This window comes from Peromyscus eremicus, chromosome 14 (assembly GCF_949786415.1).
Source record: "Peromyscus eremicus chromosome 14, PerEre_H2_v1, whole genome shotgun sequence".
Classification (NCBI taxonomy): Eukaryota; Metazoa; Chordata; class Mammalia; order Rodentia; family Cricetidae; genus Peromyscus; species Peromyscus eremicus.
In genome coordinates this window covers 49,261,330-49,276,834 of record NC_081430.1, presented here as the reverse complement: position 1 = coordinate 49,276,834, position 15,505 = coordinate 49,261,330, and the positions used below count along the sequence as shown (strand labels likewise).

Below are 15,505 nucleotides of genomic sequence, written 5' to 3'. Positions count from 1 at the left end.
TTAAATGTAGCTTTTAATTAGAATTATTCTCAGAGTCATTAGAAAATTTAGGGGTTCTCTAAGTGGCTGTTCAGTCATTTCTAAATGTGACATATAGATCACCCCTCAAAAGCCCATGTAACAATAAAATAAGCTGCTTTTTCAGCTGCATTGTTTTCAAGGTAGGGTCTCCCTATGTAGCATTGGGTATCCTCGAGCTCACACTGATATGCCTGCTTCTGAGTCTGAGTGCTAGGATTAAAGGCATGTGCCACCATGCCTGCCTATGATGAACATGCTTTAGATTAAACTGATGTTTTCCTGGGGAAAAAAGTTACGTTTATGGTAGAAAGGTTTCAGAAGAACAACAGGAAAGGGGCAGGTAGTAGTGTTTGTTCATGTAGGTATCACTCTCAGAGCCATAAGACTCCCCTGGAAAAAAGATTTAGGAAAGATCTTATTTGCTCTCTTTTTTTTCTGAGAGTAGATCTGCTGTGGAAATGGTTGGCAGTTTCATTTTCAAGAATTTGCTGCTTTTAGTCAAACAAGAAAAGAGCTAAGACAGCTTTCCCCCCTGTGTATCAGTGAAAGGCTTCATCTTAACTTTATCTTTATACCAAGATGGCATTTATAGGGTGTCACAGTCTTGTTCCTTCCAAGACTATGACCCAATAGAATTGGGATTTTTGCCAGGTACCCACATGTGTCATGAAAGGCATGAACATGGACAATGAAGTCTATCTAGTTATTTTAGTAATGACTTACAAACCTCTCAATGCCATTTATTATACAACTTTGAACAAATTCCTGAGTTTCCTATACTACATCTCAGCATCTACAAAATGGACAGGAGGGGGAACAAGTAGAGTTACCAGTGATTGCTAATCTTTCCATTTCTTTGATGTGATAAAGGGTATGCCCCGGTCTTAATTTTACTGAGTCATGAGAAAGTCTAGAAATTATTACATGGACAAAGAATGACAGAATAAGTCTTATGACTTCCTTATGTTTTATCTAGAATTCCAAAAGAACCTCTGTCTCTGTGTCAGTGCTCAAGAATGACATACCAAATTCTCAACCAAAATTTCCAAATTTCCAATTTCCCTCCTCATTCTCTTATCCAGTTGGAATGGTGTTCCATCCCCGAAGCCACTTTCTGTATGTTTATGGCAATCAGGTATGCAGCCATAAAATTTATTCTTTTGTAATTAGAGTAAGTAATCCAGCTTCTTTAGACTGGGTGACTATGTACATAAAGAACAGGAGGACTCTGCTGATCTGGAGGGGAGAAGTAGACAGGAATACAATACATGTTTATCAACTGTTTGTTTGGGTTAAGCTTAGTGGTCTATAGTCAGTTGTAACCTTTCAATTTGTTTACTGGCTGATAAAAACAAGCCATGGAGCACCATGGTCCTAAATATTGTCAAGTGTAATCTATTTACAACTCTAGGACCTAGATTTTGCCATTAATCCACTGAAAGTATGTTTTATCTGGTATTTCTGGCACTTGACATTGCCTTCTCTCTCTCTGACTTTGTCTATACATTCTTTTCTGACTCTACTGCTTTCTGAGCTCTTTCTGGTAATGTTCTCCATTCTCAGTCCTCCAGTCTTGGTAGCCTGAAAGCTTTGTAAAGCTTGGCAAAACACCTCTGTCAACAGCCATGTTCAAATTCAGGAGCACAAAATATGACACATGAAGAAATTCAGTACCAAGAAAGCACTGTGGTGACTTCCAGTGAATGCACACAGTTCACTTTCACAGTGGGATTTCTCCCCTGGAAATGAAAATTATGATGGCTGCAATTTAGTCAAGAAAGAGAACAGAGTTTCTCTGTGAGATTGTGAGATCCACATGACATGTTACAGTTTTACTTCTAAGATACAAGTTCCTCAATCATTAACTTCAAAGTATGATTTCTATTTTGATAGAAAGTAGCTAAAGATTCCCAAGATTGACAGTCTAACCTAGAATTGCTGTTCACTTGATGACTATCTCAGGACATCTATTGCTTATGAATAACTCCCTCTAGCAATCACACATATGGAAAGACAAGCAGCACCAATCTAAACTCACTGAAAACAATCAGGGAAGCAAAACACAGTGACTCCCACCTGGGAGCCCAGCAGACTGGAGGCTGAGATGGGTGGACTACTGTCAGTCCGAGGCCAGTTTTGGCTCCAGTGTGAGATTCTGTCTCAAAGAAAAACAACTTGGGCAACAGACAAGGCCTACCAAAAGTTGTTCTGGTTGATTTTTAGCATCTTACCTCATTGTTAATTCATTCAGTCTCTGTCACCTTGACATAACACATACTTGATTTCTACTGAATCTGTGCCTCCCAACTTACAAATCTAGTGTATATGTGCATAGAAACCATTTTTATTTTAAAAATGCTTATGATTTCTTGTCTTACAGTCTCTACTGTATACAGAATTGCAGATGTATAAGGTGACATCCTGGCATTAGGGCTTCTTGAAACTTTTTTATTTTAGTTCTTATACTAACAGTTCAGAACCTCTAATTTCTCCTCTGGCCATTGTCGTTTTTACCCATACATCCTAATGTGTCTAGATTGCTTCACACATCCTTTAAGCAAATGTCTAACACTCCTGAGCTTGCTTTATCTCAATCTCTGTCCATTTTGATTTCTCTGTATTACCCTGACTGAGGTAGAATTCCAACTTTAGCTAAGTTTGCTCTCATTTTTTGCCTTGTGACTGCTTCATGGTATTTTGTTCTAGAATTCTTAGGCTGTGTGTATAAAACTGATTTTGGAAGAGTTTACTGTACCTGTCAGATTTCATGGCTAGAATGTATGTAAATCAGGGATATTGTCAATAGACTCTATGATTCAAACTTTTCATATGTGTATTTTGACTATGGGCAATAAATGGCTGGAAGTGAATTGAAAAGGCTTTAGATGGTGTTCACAAAACTAGTCTAAGAAATGAGACAGGGTCTCATCCCTCATAATGGACTGAGGAATTAAGAGACCAAACAATCAGAACAACTTTTGTGGAAACAAATATGTAATGGCTAAGATTGATGTGATTTTAAGAATGCTGGCCAAAAAAAAAGCCTTGTTAACATAAGCTATAGTGTGAGTGATACTTATATTGGGAATAAAAGAGCTGGTGTATTACTAGTCACTTGGGCTTGTGTTCCTATATCTTGTTTTTCTTTGAGACAGAGTATTACACTCTAGTACAGGCTAGCCTGGACAGCACTATATAGATGAAGCTAGTCTTGAACTTGCCTGCTTCAGCCTCCCAAGTGCTAGGATTATACAATTGTACCTCTATCCCTAGCTTGGAGAGATGAAAAACACATATAGATGCCACAATATTTAAGGAATACAAGGATATAGGCCTGACATTGGAGGGGAGAATTAAAAAATAACAATAATGAAAGGATTCATACAAAATATTTTTAACAGGAAAACCTAATAGCTAAAACGAAATTACAAGAAGAGGCATTTCAGTGAAATGAAAATAGAAACAAACATGTGAAGAGATGGTACACTTCCTAAGTATCATAAAAATACGAATCGAAAATGCAGTATGTGCGGCTGGGAAGTTGGCTCAGCTGGTTTCACTTGCTCTGAAAGCATAAGGACCTGAGTTCAAATCCCCAAACCCATGTAAAAGGCATGTAAAAAGTATGACTGTGCATATATATATATATATATATATATATATATATATATATATATATATATATATAGCATTAGGGAGCAAAAGCAGACAGATCCAGAGATGTACTGCCCAGCCAACATGTCCAAAGCAATAAACTTCCTGTTCAATAAAAGACTTTGTCTCAGTAAGGTAGAGCGCACAATAGAGGAATCCATTCAATGTCATCCTGTAGTTTTCCCATGCATGTAACACACACACACACACACACACACACACACACACACACACACACAAACACACCCACGTATGTGTGACTGGGTTTGTAATGGATATAGAGATGTGAGGAAAATAGTACTGCAAGGATTTTCTTTTGTAGAAAAATTAGGTTAATAGCTAATTTTGAAAATTAGAGGCAGTTGTTAGCAAGGTATTATCTCTTTATTCCTTTAGGTATGGATTTCAATGGATGGTGGCAATACTTTTGAATTAGTGTGTGACTTTCTAAGTAACTATGTAAGGAAGACTGCTCATAGTTTTTATACTTCAGAAATATCTTTAATTACAAAAAATGGAAGGATTTACATGACAAAGGCAGGTAAGGAATTTTCAATTTGGGGTTCTAAATTTGTTCAACATGTGGGTCACAAATGTTTAAAAAACATATTGTATTAATCAACTAATACTAAGGCCTCATATATAGTGGGTAATGGATTCGTTGGATCCACAGAGACAAATCATATGAACAGCCATAAAAAAACAAGAACCCTGGGTTAGCATGCTGTATTCTCAGTGCTGTGTACTTTTCCCAAACCAATAATTGTGCATGCCACAATGGAGATAGAATTTTGCTCCACATGTTATAGACAGCATATCATTTAATACTCACGAACACAATGCAAAAGAAGGTGGTGTTTGCTTTGAGCTTGCTGATAAAGTAGATCATCTTAGGTCACAGAAACTTAAGAGGTGCACTATATGAGTGATTGTTGGCCTCCATCTTCTCACAATGCCCTTGATCAAGCAACAAGGCTGTCAGCTAGTTGCACAATGAAAGAAACAGCTAGTAGTGACTGACCTAACCTACCGTTGCCTGTTCCCTTCCAATACAGTTGAATGCTGCCAACCAGACTCGGGACCTGAATCATAAAGGGAATGGTCCTCATATCTCAGTATGCCTCTGATCTGCATTTTCATTTTCTCATTCTCTCATTGAGTTTTTGAAATCTTCTTGTAGTGAATTATTTTTCTATTTTGTTAATGATTTTTATTAAAATATGATTACATGATTTTCCCTTCCCTTTCTTCCCTCTAACCCCTACCATGCATGTTGCCCCTATTTCTCTCAAATTCCTATCTTTCATTAAGTGTTGTGAAATGTACACCCACAGGCACACAATCTGTTCAGTCCATATACTGTATATAATAATATATAATGTGATACTACATATATATATATAATTTCACCACTGACCACTTGATATGGGCAAACCTATCAGGATACTCTTTCCTGGGGAAGGCTATTTCTCCTTCTCTCAGCATTCCTTACTTGCCTGTAGTTCTTCCTCTGTTGGTAATTTGTTCGAGTCTTGTTTGGGAGTCATATTGTTGGGACTTCATAGGTATATCTCCCCTGATATTTCTAGTGGGTACACACAGAAGATACCCTGACTCCCCTTTCTGGCTCTTCTACTGTTTCTTCCACAATACTACCTGAGCCTATGGTGCCAGAGTTGTATTGTCAGTGTATCAGTTGTAGCTGAGAACCACATGACCATTGTTCTCTGCCTTTTGATTAGTTGTGCTTCCCTGTAATGGCTGTCCATTGAAAATAGAAATTTCTTTGACAAGGGGTGAAAGCTACATTTAACTATGGATATAATGATAAATATTTAGAATACAATTAGGAATTATGCTGGTTTAGTAAAGTGGTGGTTATAAATTCCCATCCAAGATCCATGATCTCAGAAACCCAGAGTAGTTACTTAGATTTCTACCAGTCGTGACTTCCCTCTTATTGATAAGAATAGTAAGAGAGCTGTTGATTACCACCAAGATATGTGTCTTAGGGTTTCTATTGCTGTGAAGTGACACCATGACCAAGGCAACTCTTATAAAGGAATACATTTAATTGTAGCAATTCATTTACAGATGAGAGGTTCAGTCCATTATCATCATGGTGGGATATGGTGGCATGCAGGCAGACATGGTGCTAGAGAGGTAGCTGAGAGTCCTACATCTTGCAGACAACAGGAAATGGTCTGACTCACTAGGAGTGACCATAGCTTGAGCATAGGTATAGACGAATTTCTAAGTGGTCTTATTAAATAAAAAACATTGAGCCAAACATAGGGGTGAAAGCCTTAGAGATTAGGGACATAGGAATCGCCACCAGCTAAACTTACCTCACCACTCCACAGCTTCCAAAGTGAGTTACTTCCTATCTACCTGTGCCTTTATTGCTTTGCTGTTCTGCCCTCTCATTGGCTCTTAGCACAGCTACCTCACTTCCTTGTCACTGCCTGTCTGTACAGACCTCCAGGTCTCTATGGTTGATACTGGGATTAAAGACGTGTGTCACCACGCTTGGCTTTGTTCCCTAGTATGACCTTGAACACACAGAGACCCTGCCTGATAAGTGTTCAGATTAAGGGCATGTGCTACCACTGCCTGACTTCTATGTTTACTTTAAATGGCTTGCTATTTCCTCTGATCTCCAGGCAAACTTTATTTATTAACATACAAATAAAATATCACCACACATAGGAGACCTAAAGCTCACCCCCACAGGGACACACTTCCTCCAACAAAGCCACACCTCCTAATAATGCCACTCCCTTTGGAGGCCATTTTCCTTTAAACCACTACAATGCCACTATTGTACCCTTAGGGTTATCATGTCATGATGGTAATTGTTGTAATTCATAGGTTTGATAGTTGTGTGGAACTAATGGCTGCTTCCCTCCCTTGGAAGCTTACATGGTACCTTCTGGATGCTTTCAAGTCAGATCCAGCATGGATCCTCTGTTCAAACTGCAAGGTGACTTCAGCAATAGGACTTACCATCACCTCTGGGAAGCAACCAAGGGCAACAGCAATAGCCTATAATGCTTGGGAAATTTTGGGGCTTCCCAGACCAACAACTTGAGAGTTTCTCATGCCTAGTACTGGGGTTTTTGTTAGATAGTCTGTGGCTCCTGGAGCATTATCAACCCAGGTGAGAAATTTCATTTCAAAAATTATATGTATACACACACACACACACACACACACACACACATACACACACACACATACACACACACAACTTTTGGTAAATAGATAATAATATGATTCCTTATGATGTGGTCATTTTAGAAAAGCTTTCATATACTGCTGAGTAGAAAGTGTATTCCTCAGTGTTTAGGGAGAATGTAATGTGGAGATCTGTTAAGTCCATTTGATGTGTTCTAATGTTTCTACATTTATTTACATCCAAATGACCTGTCTGTTGGACAAATGGGTTTTGAAATCACCTACTATGGATGGATTGATGCTAACTTGTGTCTTTAATTCCAATAGTATACTTTTTATGAAAGTGTATGCATTTGAGTTTGGTAAGCCTATGCTTAGGAGGGTAGTATCTTCTCAGTTAATTGTGCCCTTGATTAGAATGAAGTGTCTCTCTTTATCTCTTCTGGTTAGTTTTAGTTTCAAGTCTATTTTGTCAGATATTAGTATGGCTGCTCTTATTTGATTCCTGGTCTCATTTCACTTTCTATCACCATTTCACTTTATGGTGGTACCCATCTTTAATGCTAAAGTGAGTTTCTTGTAGACAACAAATAGGTGCATTTTGTTTCTTGATCCATTCCACCAGCCTCTATCTTTTGATTGAAGAATTTAAGCCATTAATATTTGAAATTATTCTTGAAAAAAAATATATTTGTTGTTTGCAGTGATACTGTTTGTGTTTCGTGTTTCAGTAATTATAGCTTCTTTTACTTTCTTTGTAGAGTCTCCTAGGTGTGCTTATTCCTCTCTTCAGCTGAAAGTATTACTTCCTGTATTTTGTTTAGGATTGGTCCACTGGGTATAAGTTCTTTAAGGCTGTTTGGATTACGGAAAGATGTTCTTTCTCCTTCAACTATGGCAGCTAGTTTTACTGGGTACAATAATCTAGGCTGGCAGTTGTGGTCATTTGGAACTTGGAATATATTGCTCCAGGCCATTCTGGATTTTTAAGTTACCACTGAAATTAGCTATTATCCTGGTAAGTTTTCTTTTATATGTGACTTCTTTTTTTCTCTCTCTCTCTTGTAGGTTTCAATAGACTATCTTTATTATGTATACTTAGTGTTTTAACTATAATATGCTGTGTGGATTTTCTTTTCTGGTCTCTTTTGTTGATTTGGTGTTCTGTGTGCTCCTTGTATTTGTATGGGTGTGTCTTTCCTTAGTTTGAGGAAGTTTTCTTCTATGATCTTATAGACGATTTGGTCTATACCATTGACCTGGGATTCTTCTCCCTTATCTGTTCTTACAATTCTAAGATTTGGTCTTTTCATAGTGTCCCACGCTTCCTCTACATTATTTTCCTGTGTTTTTAAAATGTGTTCCTGTTTTTTTCTTATTTGGTCTAGATCCTCTACTTTATCTTCAAATCTGATAGTCTGTCTTCTGCTTGATTCATTCTACTTGCAAGACTTTACAATGTTCTAGTTGTGTTATTAGGTTTTTCAATTCCATAGTCATTTCAGCTTGATTCCTCTTCACTGATTCTCTTTATTGAATTCTGTTCTCAAGTTCTGGGTGTCCTCATCATTTCCACAATCTTTAATGTTTGTGTTTTCTTGGCATCACTCAGGCACTTACTCTCTTAGTGTTTCTCTATAAGTTTACCAAGAAGTTTGTGTGCCTTTTTTAAACTCCTTGAATTCTTGGTGATGTTTATGATTGTCCTTAAAATTCTGTGTCCCGGGGTTTGGCTAGGTAATATTTGTTTCTTCTCCTTCCAGCATACCTATTATTGATTGCTTAAATCATTTCATGGTGTCCTGAATTTCCTGCATTTTTTTCTGTGACTATACCCTTTTTCTTTTCTTAAGTCTACATACGTTGCAAAACACACTGTAACCTGTTTAGAGATTTTTCCATCAGGACCTCTCATTTTTTTCGCTCCTGAATTGGGAGGTTTATATTCTTGTTTTTTTCCCCTTATCTTTTTTATTTAGAAGCTTTTTTTTCATTTTACATACTAACCACAGTCCCCCTCCCTCCTGTCCTCCCACTCACCACCCACCTTCTCCCCACCCCAAAGGGTCAGAGAGGGTAAGACCTCCCATGGGGAGTCAACAAAGTCTGGCACATCAAGTTAAAGCAAGACCTAGCCCCTCCCCTCTGCATCAAGGCTGAGCAAGGCATCCCTCCATAGGGAATGGGCTCGAAAAACCCAGTTCATGCACTAGGGATAAATCCTGGTCCCACTGCCAGTGGCCCCACAAACTGCTTAACCCACACAACTGTCACCCACATTCAGAGGGCCTAGTTTATTCCCATGCAGGTTCCCCAGCTATCAGTTCAGAGTTAGTGAGCTCCCACGAGCTCAGGTCAGCTGTCTCTGTGGGTTTCCCCATCATGATCTTGACCCCTTTGCTCATATAATCCATCCTCCCTCTCTTCGACTGGACTCCAGGAGCTCAGCCCAGTACTTAGCTGTGGATCTCTGCATTTGCTTCCCTCAGTTACTGGATGAAGGTTCTATGATGACAACTAGTCTAGTCATCAGTCTGATTACAGGGGAAGGCCAGTTCAGGCACCCTCTCCACTATTGCTTGGAGTCTTAGCTAGATTTGTTCTTGTAGATTCCTGGGAATTTCCCTAGTACCAGGTTTCTCCCTAATCCTATAATGGCTCCCTCTATCAAGATATCTTTCTTTGCTCTCCCTGTCTGTCCCTTCCCCAACTCAAACATCCCATTCCCTCTTGTTCTCTTTCCACCTTGCCTTACTCCTCCCCCACCACAAACACACACTCCCAATTTACTCAGGAGATCTTATCTATTTCCTCTTCCTAGGGGGATCCATGCATGTCTCTCTTAGGGTCCTCCTTGTGACCTAGCTTTTCTGAGGTTGTGCATTGTACCCTGGTTATCCTATGCTTTACATCTAATATTCGCTTATGAATGAGTACATACTGTGTTTGTCTTTCTGGGTTCGGGTTACCTCACTCAGGATGGTTTTTTCTAGTTCCATGGATTTACCTGCAAATTTCAAGATGTAATTGTTTTTCACAACTGAGTAATACTCCATTGTGTAAATGTACAACATATTCGTTATCCACTCTTTGGTTGAGGGGCATCTAGGTTGTTTCCAGGTTCTGGCTATTATGAATAACGCTGCTATAAACATAGTTGAGCAAGGGTCATTGTAGTATGAATGTTCGTCCTTTGGTTATATGCCCAAGAGTGGTATTGCTGGATCATGAGGTAGATTGATTCTCATTTTCTGAGAAAACACCATATTGATTTTCAAAGTGGCTGTACAAGTTTGCACTCTCACCAGCAATGGAGGAGTGTTCCCCTTGTTCCACATACTCTCCAGCATAAGCTGTCATCAGTGTTTTGGATCTTAGCCATTCTGACAAGGGTAAAATGGTATCTCAGAGTCATTTTGATTTGCATTTCCCTGAAGGCTGAGGATGTTGACCAATTCTTTAAGTGTCTTTTGGCCGTTTAGGTTCTTCTGTTGACAACTCTCTGTATAACTCTATGCCTCATTTTTTGATTAGATTATTTGGTATTTTGATGTCTAGTTTCTTGAGTTCTTTATATATTTAGAGATGAGGCCTCTGTCAGATGTAGTATTGGTGAAGATCTTTTCCCATTTTGTAGGCTGTCATTTTGTCTTATTGACCATGTACTTTGCTTTACAGAAGCTTCTCAGTTTCAGGAGGTCCCATTCATTAATTGTTGCTCTCAGTGTCTGTGCTACTGGTGTTATATATAGGAAGTGGTTTCCTGTGCCAATATGTTCAAGGCTGCTTCCCACTTTCTCTACTATCAGCTTCAGTGTAACTGGATTTATGGTTGAGATCTTTGATCCACTTGGACTTGAAATTTGTACAGGGTGGTAGATATGAATCCATTTACATTCTTCTACTTGCCCCCATTTGGTTATGCCAGCACCATTTGTTGAAGATGCTCTCTTTTTTCCATTGTACAGTTTTGGCTTCTTGGTAAAAAATCAAGTGTTCATAGGTGTGTGGATTAATGTCAGGGTCTTCAGTTCCATTCCATTGGTCCACCTGTCTGTTTTTATGCCAATAACCAAGCTGTTTTTATTACTATAGCTCTATAGTAGAGCTTGAGGTCAGCAATGGTTTTGCCTCCAGAGGTTACTTTATTGTAAAAGATTGTTTTGGCTATCCTGGGTGTTTTGTTTTTCCATATGAACTTGAGTATTGTTCTTTCCAGGTCTGTGAAGAATTGTGTTGGGATTTTGGTGGGGATTGCATTGAATCTGTAGATTGCTTTTGGTAAGATTGCCATTTTTACTATGTTGATCCTACCTATCCATGAGCATGGAAGATCTTTCCATTTTCTGATATCTTCTTCAGTTTCTTTCTTCAAGGACTTACTGTTCTTGTCATACAGGTCTTTCACTTGTTTGGTTAGAGTTACACCAAAGTTTTATATGTTATTTATGGCTACTGCAAAGGATGATGTTTCCCTGATGTCTTTTTCAGCCCATTTATAATTTGTATATAGGAAGGCTACTTATTTTTTTTAGTTAATCTTGTATCCCACCACATTGCTGAAGGTGTTTATCAGCTGTAGGAGTTCTCTGGTAGAATTTTTGGGGTCACTTATGTATACTATCATATCATTAGTAAAATGCAAAAGTTTGACTTCTTCCTTTCCAATTTGTATCCCCTTAATCTCCATTTGTTGTCTTATTGCTATAACTAGAATTTCAAGTACTATAGTGAGTAGGTATGGAGAGAGTGAGCAGCCTTATCCTGTTCCTGATTTTAGTGGAATCACTTTGAATTTCTTTCCATTTAGTTTAATGTTGGCTGTTGGCTTGCTGTAAATTGCCTTTATTATGTTTAGGTATGTTCCTTGTATTCCTGATCTCTCCAAGACTTTTATCATGAAGGAGTGTTGATTTTGTCAAAGGATTTTTCAGCATCTCATGAAATGATTAAGTGTTTTTTTTCTTTCAGTTTGTTTATATAGTGGATTACATTGACAGATTTTCAAATGTTGAACCAACCCTGCATCTCTGGGATGAAGTCTACTTGATCACAGAGGTTGATTTTTTTTCTGACTTGTTCTTTGATTCGGTATGCCAGTTTCTATTGAGTATTTTTGTATCAATGTTCATGAGGGAGATTGGTTGTAATTCTCTTTCTTTATTGTGTCTTTATGTGGTTTGGGTATCAGGGTAACTGTAGCCTCATATGAAGAGTTTGGCAATGTTTCTTGTTTCTATTGTGTGGAACAATTTGAGGAGTATTGGTATAGTTCTTCTTTGAAATTCTGGTAGAATTCTGCACTGAAACCATCTAACCATGTGCTTTTTTTGGGGAGGGAGGAGACATTTACTAGCTGCTTTTATTTCCTTAGGGGTTATAGGTCTATTTAAATTGTTTGTCTGGTCTTGACTTTACTTAGGTATGTGGTACCTATCAAGAAAATTGTCCATTTCTTTTAGATTTTCCAACATTATGGAGTACAGGTTTTTTAAGTATGACCTAATGATTCTCTGGATTTTCTCCATGTTTGTTTTTATGTCTTACTTTTCATTTTTGAATTTTCTTGATTTGGGAATTCTCTCTCTGCCTTTTGGTTAATTTGGATAAAGGTTTGTCTATCTTGTTGATTTTCTCAAAGAACCAACTCTTTGTTTCATTGATTCTTCATATTGTTTCCTTTTATTGATTTCAGCCCTTAATTTGATTGTTTCCTGCTGTCTACTCCTCCTGGGTGAGTTTACTTCTTTTTGTTCTAGAACTTTCAGGTGTACTGTTAAGTCAATATTGTGGGATTTCTCCAAATTCTTTATGTAGGCACTTAGTTTTATGAACTTTCCTATTAGCACCACTTTCACAGTGCCCCATAATTTTGGGTATGTTGTACATTCATTTTCATTAAGTTCTAGAAAGTCTTTAATTTCTTTCTTTATTTCTTCCTTGACTCAGTGATGATTCGGTAGAGAGTTGTTCAGTTTCCATTAGTTTGTAGGATTTCTGTAGTTTGTGTTGTTGTTGAATTCTAACTTGAAACCATGGTGATCCAATAGAATACAGGAGGTTATTCCAATTTTTTTATATCTGTTGAGACTTACTTTGTGACTCAGTATGTGGTCAATTTTAGAGATGGTTCCATGAGGTGCTGAAAAAAAAGATATATTCTTCTGTGTTTGGGTGAAATGTTCTGTAGATGTATATTAAGTCCATTTGGGTCATAACAACTGTTAGTTCAATTGTTTCTTTGTTAAGTTTCTGTCATACAGACCTGTCCATTGGTGAGAGTGGGGTGTTGAAGTCTCCCACTATTAACATGAGGGGTTTGATGTATGATTTAAGCTTTAGTAATATTTCTTTTACAAATGTGGCTGCCCTTGTATTTGGGGCTTAGATGTTCAGAATTGAGATTTCATCTTGATGTGTTTTTCCTTTGATGAATATGAAATGTCCTTCTCCATCTCCTTTGATTAATTTTAGTTTGAAGTCTATTTTGTTAGATATTAGGATAGCTATACCAGCTTGCTTCTTAGATCCATTTGTTAGAAAATCTTTTCCCAACTCTTTACTATGAGGTAATGTCTGTTTTCGAAGTTATGTTTCTTGTATGCATATTTGTTGTTTTCATATCCATTCTGTAAGCCTGTGTCTTTTTATTGGTGAATTGAGTCCATTGATATTAAGAGGTATTAATGACCACTGATTGTTAATTCCTGTTATTTTTTGGTTTTGGTTCTGGTAGTTGTGTGTGTGTGTGTGTGTGTGTGTGTGTGTGTGTGTGTGTGTGTCCTTTCTTTGGGTTTTGCTAGTGTGTGATTATCTATAAAAATATTGAATGCTTCACAAATTTCTGTGTCATCCTTGCACAGGGGCCATGCTAATCTTTTCTGTATCGTTCCAATTCTAGTAGATGTGCTGCTGAAGTGAGTAGCATTTTCCAGTCTTGAACAGTTTTTTTTGTTTGTTTTTTGTTTTTTTGTTTTTTCCAGATAGGGTTTCTCTGTGTAGTTTTGGTGTCTGTCCTGGATATCGCTCTGTAGACTAGGCTGGCCTCAAAATCACAGAGATCTGCCTCCCGAATGCTGGGTTTAATTTGTTTCCTTCTTCTATTTGTTTGTGTTTTCGGGGAATTCTTTAAGGGATTTATTCATTTCCTTTTAAAAGACCATTATCATCTTCATACAGGCAGTTTTAAGGTCTTTTTTTGTGCTTCAGCTGTTAGAATATTAACAGCCTGCTGTGGTAGGGTTGCTGGGCTCTTACTGGAGAATATTGTTCTGGCCATTATTGATTATGTTTTTACACTGGCATTGCAGCTTTTGGGATTGGGATAATTACAGGTCTAGGTGGTGATTTCTGATTGTCTTTGTTGGGTGAGTGTTTTGTTCCATATCTGTTTCCTCTCTGGATTTTAGGAGGGTGTGATGGCTGTGTGTTACCTGGTACAAAACTTTCTGTGAACCTCATAGGTGTGGGCACTGGGGATTCCAGGTAAATGTGTTTCTGGGTATTGGGTGCTGACCTTTAGGAATGAGGATAGGCTAGGGGTCTGAAGGGTTTCACAGGAGAGAGCTGAACAGAGTCTTCAACCAGGCTTTTCTTATTTAGTCTTCTTGGAATGGGTGTAGACAGTGAAGAGAAGTCACAGAAGGTCGGCTATAGTGCTGGGGATGAGACGGGGGAGATTGGATCTGGAGAAACAGAAGGAAAGGGGAAGATAGATCTACAGTCAGCCTACCTACTTCCCTGGCAGGAATGGCCTGTAGGTAATCAGGGAGTGCCTGCTGAAGTTGCATGCTGAGATAAAGCAACAAGTCCAAGAGGGGCATTAGGAGGGGAAGATCTGTGGGATCCACAGTAGATGGAGGTGGTGGGAGAAAAATGCTACAGCAGGTGTTCTAGGGATGCTGAGCTAGGGATGAGACTAGGGGATAGGATTTGGAAGAGAGAAGGGAGTGCTGAAGGTCTTCAGTTAGCTTACCCAATTCTGCCATATCCAAGTCCCATGTGAACATTACAAGTATTTCAACTGAAATGATACAGCTGATAAAAAATGAATTTAACAAGCAAATAACACCAGATGAGTAAATCCCAATTCAATAGCATAAGAAACACACAAACACATGATAATGTAACTCAAAATTTCTTAATCCTATAGTTCTGGCATCTAATTAGAGTGAGTTATTTGAATTCCCAGACAGAGAATTCAAAAGAATGGTTTAAGTATGTTCAAAGAATAAAATGAGTTCCTGATTATGTACAAAAAAAGATGAATGAAAATAAGGAAGGCAATACAAGATATAAAAGATGAAGTCAACAAAGGTAGTAAAACAATCTGAATTGCCAGAAATGAAAAACATAAGTCAAATAAAAATCCCTCCAGAAAATCTCCCCAATAGAACAGATCAAGAGGAAGATGAAATAGCTGAGCTTGAAGACAAGTGATAAAACTAAAACACTAAAACAAGGACAAAAATGAAATAATAAAAGGACAACAGTTGCAATTTCAAGATATATATATATATATATATATATATATATATATAAAATACTCTGAAAAAGACCAAATTTGTTGATAATATGCATAGAAGTAGAACAATCTGGTTCTAAAGACATAGAAACCACTTTTAAAGAATCATAATAAAAACTTCTCTGAGGT

At 37.9% G+C, this 15,505-nt stretch overlaps 1 protein-coding gene and 1 non-coding gene across 3 annotated transcripts in view; one reads left to right on the top strand and one right to left on the bottom strand.

Annotated features, from left to right (window-relative positions):
• Positions 1–15,505, top strand: part of LOC131923818 (cation channel sperm-associated auxiliary subunit beta-like) — a 176,708-nt gene that overhangs the window by 88,760 nt on the left and 72,443 nt on the right. For both annotated transcript variants that reach the window (XM_059279001.1, XM_059279002.1), the window contains exons 14-15: positions 998–1,156; positions 4,072–4,216. In XM_059279001.1, the coding sequence (XP_059134984.1) occupies positions 998–1,156; positions 4,072–4,216 (304 nt within the window). The remainder of the gene's footprint in view (positions 1–997; positions 1,157–4,071; positions 4,217–15,505) is intronic.
• LOC131924842 (U6 spliceosomal RNA) lies at positions 13,671–13,777 on the bottom strand. Its single transcript, XR_009383096.1, has one exon. It is a non-coding gene; the product is annotated as a U6 spliceosomal RNA (small nuclear RNA).